The 13,446-nt window shown below is 36.0% G+C and overlaps 1 protein-coding gene across 1 annotated transcript; it reads right to left on the reverse strand.

Moving 5' to 3' along the window:
- Positions 1-2,627: 2,627 nt before the first annotated feature.
- LOC113315405 lies at positions 2,628-5,106 on the reverse strand. Its single transcript, XM_026563685.1, has 5 exons — positions 4,833-5,106; positions 4,388-4,697; positions 3,518-4,299; positions 3,207-3,349; positions 2,628-3,071 (listed from the first exon to the last, which is right to left on the reverse strand). Exons 1-5 carry the CDS (start codon positions 5,104-5,106, stop codon positions 2,628-2,630), a joined length of 1,953 nt encoding a protein of 650 aa, XP_026419470.1.
- Between the last annotated feature and the right edge of the window lie 8,340 nt (positions 5,107-13,446).

Below are 13,446 nucleotides of genomic sequence, written 5' to 3' on the forward strand. Positions count from 1 at the left end.
GGGGCACACTTCTAACGTGGGTGTGGCAAGTTTAAAGCAACCTGATTAGTCGATGGAAAATAGGGCCGGTAAGTATGGGTCCATCCACAACTTATGTGCGTTTGGCGGATTTAAGGCGACCTGATTGGTCGAGGGAAATAGGTCCGGTTTTGGAAACATGGGGCGTGGCCAATGGCGTCGGCTGGCCTAAGGCATAGCCACACCTCCCTTTGATGCTGCTCTTATTCTACGACTCCTTTATTTCTTGTTTTCTGGTTCTGGGCAAGATTTTGTGCCAACTAATCCATGGCGAATTCAATTACTAGGCTTAATTTCGACATGCAAGGTCTGATATACTGCGCAAGGCGCAAAACCCTAATCTTTGCAAATTAGTCAGGGTAATATCTGAATCTTGTGAATTATCACAAAATTGATTGAATTCTATGTGTTGACACAGAGTTCTTTAAGTTCATTGACAGATAGCAGTATGCTTTCCGATTGAATACTTTATGCAAAGACCTTATACTTGATACTTGGAAATTCATGCTACTTTGCTGCGAGTGAACACAAATTGTCATGCCATATCAACATTAAAGGTTCAGCCGGGGAACATAGCACGGAAGGCATTCAAAGGAACTTATATTAATTGAACAACACAGGCAAGGTGCCAAAATTCACAAAATATCTGGGATTGTTGCTACATGCACCATTCTAGGTAAATTTCATAAGAAAATATTGAGTTGCTCAATAAATGCGCCAGCGATGAGGTTAAACACTCATCACTTTTACATGGCCTCGTTTCTTCGCAGAGTGATGGCATACTAAATATAAAGTTTACAATTTTATCCCTGAGTTAAAAACCACCATTAACAGTAAGTAACAAGCAGATGATGTTGTTATGGCCAAGAGGAGTTCAAGGAGAAGAAAAGAAGAACAACGAAGAAGAAGAAAAGAAAAACAAAGAAGAAGAAGAAGAAGAAAAAGAAGATGGTGTTGTTATGACTGCATAACATGTCATGCAGTCGAGAAAATTTCTGCATAATCTTTCATGCATCAAGAGAATGGCTGCATAAGCTGATATGCATCCACAAATATGGCTGCATAATGCAATATGCGTCAATTTTTTCCGTATCCACTAAAATCAACCAAAACAGTGGCTACATAACTTGTCATAGATGCATAACTTGTTATGCAGTTGAGAAAATGGATGCATAACCTGATATGCATCCAAAATATTGCTACATAATGCATTATGCATCGAGAAAATTGTTGCACAATCTTTTGTGCATCGATAAAATAGATGCATAACCTAATATACATTCGTAAATATGGATGCATAATGCATTATACATCAATTTTTTATGTACGCACTAAAATCAACCAAAACAATGGCTACATAACTTGTTATAGATGCATAACTTTGTTATGCAGTCGAGAAAATGGTTGCATAACTCGTTATGCGTCTGTATAATGTGTTATGCATCTTTTTTGGAGGCTGCATAATGAATATGTAGTCAGTTTTCGAAAATTTTCCCTAAAATGATGATCACCTCCGATTTTTTCGTGAAAAACAAAAATTTGATATTATTGTTTGTACTAGTTATATAGCTCTCTTAAAAATATTTCCAACGATATAAAATTTGTAAAATTCCAAGGCGCGGTTTTTTAGATATGTTATATCCAAGTTTACTTACCAATTATACTCCTGAAAAATAGTATGCATAACGAGGTATGCAGCGAATTTTAATAATTTCGGATAATTTTGGGTGTGAGGAAAACTAAAAAAAAAAAAAAAATTTGGGCTTTAGCCTAAGTTTCTTTATCAATATATAAAGGTTTTACTGTATGTTAATTGACCACTTAGATTAGACAAAAGAGTGGCCATATAAGGTCCTCCCTCGCTTCGCTCGGTCGGCCCAATAAAAGATTCATTTATGGAGTTACTTTTCTAGGATTACGGATGAAAAATGAAACTATTTCCTTTTTTTTTTTTCTAAATCATGTATATTATTACTAAATAAAAACTCAAAGTCAAAAAACAAGATAGTCTTGACATGCCAAGACTAGCTTAATGAATACAAAAAGAAACAAAGAAAATTTCAGGTAAAATGACTACAAAATTTATTCTTTTTTCAAGTGAATCTGAAGTAATGTGCATCCTCCTGCTCCATTATTCTTAAAAAATTAGGCCTACCCTCATATAGAATTACTACTCCTTTTCCAAGAGTTATTCCTTTTTTAGCTAACTGATCAGCTGAAAAGTTAACTTCCCTGTATGAATGCCTGAAAGTAATACTTCTCAACGTCTTCTTCATTTTCCTCCATCTATTCTTGACAATCCATGGAACTTTACCTCTGGTAAATGCCAGTATAACAGTTTTAGAATCTCAGCTAAAACATACATCAGTTAGATGTTTACCCACTGCCCATTCACCTGTTGTTATTAGTGCCATCACCTCTGCAATGTAATTTGTTGTAACTCCCAACCCTCCACTTCCAGCCCCTAAGCATATTTCATCACTATGTCTTGCAATAAAACCAATGCCTGCAGCACCAGGATTTCCTTTGGCAGCACCATCACAACATATTAGTGTTTGGTTGAGCTGAGGCAGTCTGAAGAAAACCCCTTTCATAGATGTACATCTTGTTTATATTCCCTTAATACCAAATCTTATTATAATGTTAAGATCATATATACTATTCTCCATGACTCCAGTTATTCTTATTCCACATTCTTTTGTGAAACTAAGAATCTTGTCCTTGAACTTCTCAGCATTTTGGTTGATATTATCATATAATTTCAAGTTTCTTGCCATCCACAATTCCACCATTACTGAAAAGGAGCTTATGTACCATATCTGCCTAATTGCAGAACTATGATTTTTAACACATGCAATCACTTCTTCAAATTTTGAAGGAGTATTTAGATTAAACATACCTCCAAGCCATTTCCAAATTTCTTTACTGAAAGAACACTCCCACAGTATATGAACCATATTATCTTGACCATTTCCACATAAGTAGCATTTGGATACAGTGTCAAAACCTATTTTCCTGACATTTTCTTTAGTTGCACGTGCTCCTTTGAGTATCTTCCAAACATTACAGGAAGTGTAAGAGTGTATATAAGGAACCCATACATACTTGGCCCAGTTGACCTGTTGATACTTCACTCTTATTTGATGTACACCATTTGCAACAGAAAAGCTTCATGTTAAATCAGCTGCCCAAATTCTTTTGTCTTTTCCATTCCCAATTGTTGGCAATTCATTTATCTCAAAAAACTTCTTCATTTCATCAGGTACATGCCATTCACCATTTACTATCAAATTACTAACTTTTAAGTGTTGATGTTGTTGCACAAATGGATCTGTTTGATGATAATCAATAAGTGCATAATCTTTTACCCATTTATCCTCCCATACTGAGATATTTCTTCCATTCCCTACCAGCCATCTACTTCCTTCCTTAAACTCATTTATCACCCATTTTAATCCAGGTCATATTGACGATTTTTTGTAGCTAGTAATCCAATCACCATTCTTGTTTTTATACTTTGCCCTCATGAACCTAGTCCACTCATCATCTTCAGTCTCAATTTTCCAAAGCAATTTCAGTAATAATGCCTTGTTCATCACCTCCAATCTCCTAATGCCAAGCCCTCCTTCAGTAAGAGGAGCATTCACTTCCTCCCACTTGACAATTACTAGCTTATTCACTGATGGATCACCTGTCCATAAAAAATTTCTAATTATCCTTTCACATTCTTTAATCACTGCTTTGGGCCATTTGTACACTGACATGTTATAGATTGGTATACTGCATAGAAAAAACTTCATTAAAGTTAATCTAGCTGAACAGTCAAGAAGTTTTCCAATCCAACCAGCTAGTTTCTTTTGTAGCATTTCCATCATCCCCCAAACATGTATAGATTTAAATCTTCCAGGACTCAGCATTACTCCCAAGTATTTGTCTGGGAATTCAGAAATCTCCATTTGCAATCTCTCAGCTATTACTTTATTTCTATCTTCAGTGACTCCACAAATAAAGCATTTACTCTTTGCTCTATTAACTGTCTGTCTAGATGCTGCTTGATATCTTGTTAGCGAACTCATTAAATTATCCAATGTTCTTTTGTGCCCATTGCAGAATATGAATATGTCATCTGCAAACATTAGATGAGAAGGCTGACATCCACCTCTATTGACCATTGTTTTTAGTAGTCCTTCATGAACCATTCTGGTAATATTTCTACTCAATATTTCCTCAGCTTTCACAAATAAAATGGAGAAAGGGGGTCTCCCTGTCTGAGACCTCTCCCTACTTCAAAGAAACCAAAAGGCCCACCATTTACTAAAACCGATATTCTTGCAGATTCTAGAATTGTTTTCAACCATATGATACCCACTTCAGAGAAACCAAATGTTTAAGAGTTTTAAAGATGAAATCCCAGCTCATTGAATCAAAATCTTGTGTGATGTCCAACTTCAAGCCCACATTACCTCCTCTTCTCTTAGTATCTAGCTCATTTACTAGCTCAGAAGCAAGTATTATCTTCTCTTGAATGTTTCTTCCTTTTATAAAGGCACCTTGTTGACTAGATATTACCTTGTGAAGTACTTCATGTAATCTTGTTGTGATTATCCTTGTGATGATTTTAAAGCAGAAGTTAGACAATCCAATTGGTCTAAACTGCTCTGTTCTTTTGGCTCCAGGAACTTTAGGCAACAAGAAAAGAAAACTGGAGTTCATTCCTTTTGGTATGAATCTACATCTCTAACAGAATTGAATTGCATCAATCATATCTTGACAAATTATGTCTCATGAGTATTTATAGAAAATTCCTGGAAAACCATCAGGTCCAGGAGAACTGTTTGGATCCATTGAGAAAATTGCTTCTTTGATCTCTTGTGATGAAGGTAATTGATCAATCTGAGCATTCTCCTCATCAGTTATTACCTTGGGAATAATATCAAAAATCCCTTCATCCATTGTAACTGCATGATATTCAAATTTCTTCTTAAAATGATTCACCAATAACTCTGAAATGTTTTCTTGATCTCCAACAATATTTCCATTAGCATCTTCAAGTTCAACTATTTTATTTTGTGCATTTCTGACTTTCATAGAAGTATGAAAGAAACTAGTATTTGCACCACCTTCTTTCACCCATTTAACTCTTGACTTTGACCTCAACAATTCATTATATTATTGAGTAGCCAACTCATGTTTTCCCCTTGCTGTAACTAGTTTATTAAGAAGTTCCACATTTCCTGGTTGAGCATCTGAAAGTAAGGAAGCATTGAGAACTCCATCTTCAGTTTCTTTGAATTTAACTCTCAAATCTCCAAACACCTCCCAATTCCATTTCTTAACAATTACTTTGAACCTTTTGAGATTACTCATAAATCTGAATGCAGGATTTCCAGAACATTCTTCTTCCCAAGATTTTTGTATAAGTTGCATAAATTCAGGGTGAGAAGTCCATATTTATTGATATTTAAATGGTATATTGCTTGGTTTAGGAATTTCAGATGTACCACCCATCAATGCTCCATGATCTGATACTCCCCTGACTCCTACTTTATATCTCCAATCAGCATACCTCTCCATCCACTTAACATTGAATAAAGCCTTATCAAGATCACATAAAATCCTCTTCTTACCCACCCTATTATTGCACCAACAAAATTGAATTCCTGATTTTGGAGCTTGTAAAAGACCACAATAGTCTAAACATTTATTAAAGTCTGACATTGAAACTCTTAAAGGGCTTCTACCACCTTTCTTCTCATCACAACTTAAAACAGTGTTAAAATCACCAATTACCATCCATGGACATTTCATTTCACTAATTCTCATTAATTATTCCCAAAGTATTCTTCTATCCACTGTTAAACATGCAGCATGAATACCAGTAACTAGTACTTCCCCCGTTTTGAATGTGATAGCTTGTTTAGTGCTTGAAACTACAGATGGAGTTGACAATGAAGTATGCCATAATAACCGAATGTTCCCTTTTTCAGTATCACTAGTGTTATGAATTAACATATGACTCATTCCAGGTAACCTCAAATTCTTAACAAAATTTTTTCTTACTCTTATTTTAGGATCAGCTAACCAAATCAGTAAAGGCTTAAATTGGTTTACTAATGATCTTAGTTTATCTTTGGCTCTACTTCTTTGTAGGCCTTTTATATTCCAAAATACTGCTCTCATTGAGTTAAGTTTTGAGAGGATTCAGGACCTCTCATGCCCTTATTTTTAACTAAATTCTTCCCAGTTATTTTTCTGGTTGTAATAAGAGATATACCTTTTGTATGTGCACCTTTATTAATTTCCTTAGCAGCTTTGCCAGTTGAGAGATTTTGTTCCCTGCTTTGGAGATTTTATAACTTCTTCTGAACTTTGCTCTTCAGCTACCTCCACCAGTACCTGAAATTTGCTTGCATATACAAAAGATTCTAGGGCACCAAACTATAATGATGAAGAATTCTGTAAACCGGTGATATGAGTTACCACTTGACTTTGTGTATTTTCAAAAGGCAACATATATGGTATACTACTTGATACTCTAAGTAAGCTCTTTGTAGATAATGATGGAAACTCATCAGGAGAGAATGTACAGTCTTCACCTCCCCTTTCAGGATTATCATTTTCTTCAACAGTTGTGTCTAAGCCAAATTAACTTCCTCATCATCACTTAAAATCTTATCCACTACCTCTTGAGATCTTAAAGTTTTTGGAGTGTTACAAATATCAAAACCAACTTGCAGTGGTTGTTTCTTCTCCTTCTGCTTCCAAATCTTTCTGTGAAAAAATTTATTCTCCACCTCAACAACACCTTCCTGTGCATTCTCTTTTTTCTGTAATCTACATTTAGTTACTAAGTGACCAACCACTTTACAATGACTACAGAAACTTGGTACTTTTGGAATTTGTATCTCTTGTTCAAAACTACCATACTTGGATTTAACTAAAACATGATTAGGAATGGTATTTTCCAAGTCTACTTCAACTAGAACACTAGCATAATAACCTACTTCTCTTTTAAGAGTAGTTTCATCCACCTTTATAGCTCTACCAAATGTGTCATCCAAAGACATAAGAGTTTTTTCCTTCCAATACTCAATACCAAGACCAGGAAAATTAATCCAAACAAAAGCAGTAGTTGTCTTCTGAGCAGCAGGATTAAAATTTGATTCCCAAAATCTCAGTTTTAGAATTTGAGATTCAACCTTCCAAAACCCATTCCATATATATTTCATATCAACCTCATTAGCAAGTTTCATGATGAAAAATCCTTTTCCAAGAGGTATCAGTTCATAATTACCTGAAATATTCCACTGTTTTCTCAATGATTCTTCACCGACAAAAAATTTCATAATAACAAAATCCAATTTACCAATTAGGCTAAACTGCCATTCATCCAAACTATCATCTATATCTTCATCAAAAATATAGCACGAATGAACTACAGATGGAATTTCACTCTCAATTCTCTTCGGATTTGATTCAGAAGAAAAGAAACTAAAATTATTTTGTTTATCTTAGATCCGGATTCCATAGTTGCAAACTCGAAATCGATACAAAAACAATTGAAATCTCAACTAAAAACCTAAAAATTCAAAACCATGGAGAGAGAAAGAGCGCAAAACCGCTCTACATCGATAGGAAAATCTTCATGGTTTCCATGGAGGTGATCGGAAACACTAAAGGAATTAGGTTAGAGGAAAAGAAACACATAGTTTTCATCTTTGTTACATTTTCCGGAGAATTTGGCTTCCTGGTTAGTTAAGGTTCTACAGGAAGCAATGGATTTCAATTGCGAGAAGAGAAGATGGTCGATAAGAGATAGAGAAGTTTTTTTTTAAGAGAAGTTAAGGAGAATGATACAGGGAAATACTTAAGAATCTCTAGAGTTAGAAGAGGAGATGGTCCAAGATCATATGCGATTTGCATTCCTTGCGGTGATGGATGCTATTATTGGGGAGTGATATACAAGGAGATTTTGAGGTGTATGCAGGAAAACAATTTGATTAGGAGAGTTGCGCAGAATACACCTAAGAACTCTGAGTTTCAAAGCATTTTACCAAGATCTTTGGGGAAGGAATCAAGTTGCAGGGGATTGATTAAGGTGCATGGAATAGTCAGATGGCAGCGAGTAGCTAGAGAAGTCTTAAAGCAAATGCAGTGGGAGTCTTTTAGGGATCTAGAAATCATTGATGAGCAATCTGCTTACATTGATTTAGTCAGGGATTACTGTCTAGATATTTGGAGGCCAAAGAAACTGATTGTGGACGATACGGTGGTGACTTTATCACAGCTGCAAACAACAATGGATGTGGTAGAGCGAAAGAAGAAGTTACTAAAGCCTGGAGAGGATCAGGATGGAGTCATACCAATTCAAGCTGTGGCAAGATATGAAAAATGGTTGAAAATTCGAGGCACACCATATAAGTCCTGGAGTTATAATCTTTTCAGATCCATTGGCAATTCATTAGGAGGCATGTTGGAGATCGCCGATTGCACATTGAGGAAGGAGAATTTGAAATTCTTTAGAATCTCAGTCAAGGGAGGGTTTGCTGAAATACCGACGATTCTAATGGTTGAAGAAGGTGACCAAGCTTGGGCCGTTTATATTGAATGGGACTATAAATTTATTCCTAAGAAAAAGGCTTCATTAGGGGAATTTCAGCGATTATTGTTGGAGTTTGAAAATTTGCAGAAAATATTAAATTCAAAAAATTATTCCCCCGCTTTTATTGGAACAAAATAGGTCAGGGTGGAGACAATACACTCGGTTGTTTCGACTCAGGAAAATCGTGCTGAAAGAACATTGTCTTACAAACAAAAGACAAATGACAGTACGAGTGCTGGTCGGGTAGCTGTTGCACATTCAGTGGTACACGATGAGGTTATAACTCAATCTAAGACTCACAGAAAGCATGGGATGGCAGTCGGAGACCTTATGCTATTATGTGAGGTTGACAATGAAGAATCTGGATTTGTGAACAATGGAAGTGTAGGAGTGGTTCCCATATCACAAGTCAGTTTCGACATTCCAACTAGCAATAAGTCCCAGACTTTAGATGACAGTAGAAGTGAAGGGGTAGTACCTACTTCATATAGGTTGGAACTCATTGATAGTTTATTGGCAGCAGAATTAACTGGTGGTTTGAATGTGGTTGGATGTGTTGAGGAAGATCCCAAGCATTCATTCAAGGGGGGGAAACGGTTCAGTCCAAAACCGCACAAAAAATAACAAATTAGTCCACTCCAGTCCAACTAGGAACAGATTAGTCCAAATAATGTATAAAGACGCTGCTATCCTTCACACGCTTTTAATAAACCACACGTCCATCGAATGGATACAGTTTTATAACTGACACCATAAACGTAGTTGTGACACATAGCTTGGAAAAAAAACTGAATTAAACGGCGTAACGGACAAATCATTTATTCATTCTTTTTCTTTTGAAGACTGAATAGCAGAAGAAAAAAAATTTAGTAACTCATACCTAAACATTTTGAACCCTAGAAAATTTTCAATTCACGGAAACTTTCAATCAAAAACCCTAACATCTTACTAATCAAAACAACTAGATGGTTGAACAATCAGTAACATCATGTTGAAAGGAAAAAAGTAGCTTCAAAGAAAAAAGCACCACCAACAGTGGAAGATTCAACATCAACTGAAGAAGAAATTCCATCAGTTGCGGTAGAAGAAATTCAAAAATCAACATCACCAAGAACGAGATCAAAGTCAGCATTAAAAGATTCAACACCAATTTCATCCCCAACTCCATCAGTTGTTGCAGAAGAGATTCGTAAATCAACAAGACCAAAAACGAGATTGAAGAGATCATTAGAAGATTCAACATCAATTTCAGTACCAGAAACTTCAAAAACATCACCAGCTAAGAAGAAATCAAAGCCTTCAAATCCTCCAAAGCCTTCAAAGTATTCAAAGCCTTCAACATCTGTTATCTCAAAAAAAGGTAACAATTCAAGTCTATTTCTGTCTATTTTTGAGCAATTTTTATTCAATTTCTTGTACATGTGTATAGATCTGTACACCGCCATGTTGTTGCGGTGATTCATGTCTAGTTGTATCTGTTTTTTTATCAATTTTTGTGTGATTTGTTGTTGGTGTGTATAGATCTGTACAACGCCATGTTGTTGCAGTGATTCATATCTAGTTGTATCTTGTTTTTTAGCAATTTTTGTGGGAATTGTTGTTGGTGTGTATAGATCTGTATATCGCCATGTTATTGCAGTGATTCATGTCTAGTTGTATCTTGTTTTTAAGCAATTTTTGTGGGAATTGTTGTTGGTGTGTATAGATCTGTACACCGCCATGTTGTTGCAGTGATTCATGTCTAATTGTATCTTGTTTTTAAGCAATTTTTGTGGGAATTGTTGTTGGTGTATATAGATCCGTACACCGCCATGTTGTGCAGTGATTCATGTCTAGTTGTATCTTGTTTTTAAGCAATTTTTGTGGGAATTGTGGTTGGTGTATATAGATCTGTACACCGCCATGTTGTTGCAGTAATTAATTTCCAGTTCTATCTGTGTTTTTTTTTAGCAGTTTATATTGGAATTGTTGCTGGTGTGTACATACTAGTACACCACAATGCTGTTGCAGTGATTCATGTCATGTTCTGTCTGTTTTAAAGATGTTTCTGTAGCAGTGTACTGGTTTACTGGTGTACATATCTTTGCACCAACATGCTATTTCATCTTCATATGGACTAATGTGTATGTTCTCAACATATTATCCCATCGTTTTTGATGCTGGTGTACACATCTTTGCACCAGCATGCTATTTCACCTTTATTTTTCTTGTTGTGTGTGTTTTAAAGCTGTTTTTGATAGATTTCTGTATGAGTGTAAAGATTTGTACACACACATTGATTTATGGCATGTTGTGTGGGGACAAATGTTGCTTTAGTTAGTTTTCTGTAGGAGTGTACACAGCTATACACCTGTATGATATGGTCATATTTATGCGTACAGTGATATGATTTGTACTTGTATGAGTATAATGAATGTATTATTCTTTTTGGTTCATTTTCGTAGATACCAAAAACCATATAGGTCAAGTTTCCATGCCTTCAGTGACTTTGTGAATATAAACCTTGAGGAAGATGAAACAAAAAGAGGAGAAAAAGTGATGTTCACCAATTATCAACTAGAGAAGCAAAAAGAAGGACCATTCTGGCCTGTTGTAGTTGTAGTGGTAAAAAGGGGTCTTTTCAGACTTGTGAAGAAAACAATTTTTAGATTTAAATTAAACAAGCAAATAAAAAGAGTTGTTCAAAGTTATAGAGAAAAACACCAAGACTTGGATTCCACCATTGACCCATTATTTGATAAATTATAATAATTAATATTCATGCAATTTTTCTTTTAAAGTGATTCTAATTTTATGCCTTTTGTAGATTTTTGAAGTAATAAATGTAAACACCAAGCATGAAACATCAAAAGTATTAAACTAAGCATGCTCCATCAAAACGAAATCACAACTAATTAATAAAAATCATAAAACGATGAAAAACAAGTGCAAAAGTCATAAAGAATCGATTATAGTTACCAAAAGTTTGTGAAATAAGGCTTCCTCCTTCATCCCAGAATTGGGGTTTAGCTATTCATATCAAACACACACTCAAAATAATAATTCAAGCTCACAAGGTGTTTAAAAGATTGAAAAAGGATAAACAGTGGATCTACGACCAACGCTGAGCGTCCAGAGAACAACGACAATACTTTGATGCTGTAAACAACGACACTAGCCAACTGTTGTTGACGCTGCTGAAAATAAGACTGTCCTGGGTAGTCTGTTCTTCATGTTCTTCAAGCTCTTTAATGGCAGCAGCAGCAGCAGAACCCGTTCCTGGATATCGATTGTTTCTGCTCCTCAGAGGCTCTGCTCGACCCCCAACTCTCGACCAAACCCTCTACCACTTCTCAACAGCCTTTATATACACAACAGGGTCCAAATAACTCGATTAAATCCGAGTTTATCTCCCTTTTTCTTCACGTGCAGTTGAGAGAGAAATCTCTTTTCTGTTGCTTTATACGCGTCTGTTAGCTTCAGAATAGCCACCAAACTCTTCCTATGACTTGAACAGGACCAAATATATAATTATCCAGCGTAAAAGTCTCCCAAAATCTCCACAAAATCTTCGACAGTGAACAGCAGGACACGTCTCTCTGCCTGGACTTTGATCTCTTCTTCCGGATTATCCAGCCCAATTGGTTGGGTCTAATTGCTTGCAACAGGCCTGTTATGTCTTCTAGAGTCCATACGTACAAAATACATCCATTGAATCTCCTCAAAATTCGCTCAAATTCCACTTTCAAAACTGTTTTTCGCTGCTGCCATTTTTCCCGCCAGTTTCTGTTTTGAATTTTGAAAAGGAAACTGACCTCCCCCTAATCCAGTTATGGTGTCCCTTTAGCACATGCCCTGAAATGGGGTGCCCCTTATCCAACTTAGGAGTTCCTTTAGCAATTTTTCTGGGATGTTTTCCACACTTTTTCAGGGTTCCTCCGGGGTATTTCCGGTACACTTCTGGGGCATTTCCGGTACACTATCAACGGCAATCCAAGGGCCACATTTTTAGCCAATTTTTGCCGCAAAGCCTTATTTATCCAAAAACACCTACAAAGAGATTAAAAACCAAAATAAGTACAACAATGGGCACTAACAATATACACAATTGAGATAAATTAGACACATAAATGCGTCTATCAAATACCCCCAAACTTATTATTTGCTAGTCCCGAGCAAATCAAAACTACAAAATAAAATCATAACTCACTGTCGCAGGCATCATCGATTTCATTTAGCGTATGCAATAAGCCTTTAAACCCCTAGGTGGCCCTAGTGGACGAGTTATAGTCTCGGGAGGGCTTACCAGAGATATACCCACAAAACCTGTACTCCAGACCTTAGCTATCTTCGCAGAACCTTGGAAGGCACTAAAGAATCTCCTTGGTTGGCATACTTATTGACTACAGGAAGAAGTACCCTGATGCGAAATTCCAATTGTTGTACACGAGTTTGCACTCAAGCATACTAAAATTCATATAAAGTGACAGAGCTCTACTCAGATAGTTGCACTATGGACATCATATTCGGAGTCAAAACTAATAACATGGATATATCAAGAAGATGGATATAGAAAAACATATATGGTTTTGATGTTTACTAAGTGAACGGCGTTTCCCATATCTGTCTGAAGGCCTCCGCCAAAATGAACCTATCCTAATGGATTGAGATACTAGTCTGACTAATATCAACAAAACTGGCATATACAAGGGAACCAGTGATCGATAACCTAACTCTAGGTCAACACAACTGGCATATACAAGGGTGCCGGTGGTCGACTTTATTGAATTTATTCCTTTTGGTCAAATGGTCTGGTCTCAATTTTTTTTTTTTTTTTTTTATAACAC

Source organism: Papaver somniferum, chromosome 10 (assembly GCF_003573695.1).
Source record: "Papaver somniferum cultivar HN1 chromosome 10, ASM357369v1, whole genome shotgun sequence".
Lineage (NCBI taxonomy): Eukaryota > Viridiplantae > Streptophyta > Magnoliopsida > Ranunculales > Papaveraceae > Papaver > Papaver somniferum.

Coding starts and splice junctions, on each gene's coding strand:
- LOC113315405 (XM_026563685.1), bottom strand. CDS start 5,106: ATGAAAGTCAGAAATGCACAAAATAAAATAGTTGAACTTGAAGATGCT. Junction 4,300..4,387: donor AAACATTTGGTTTCTCTGAA/GTGGGTATCATA, acceptor TCTTTGAAGTAG/GGAGAGGTCTCAGACAGGGA. Junction 3,350..3,517: donor AAAGTATAAAAACAAGAATG/GTGATTGGATTA, acceptor ATCATCAAACAG/ATCCATTTGTGCAACAACAT.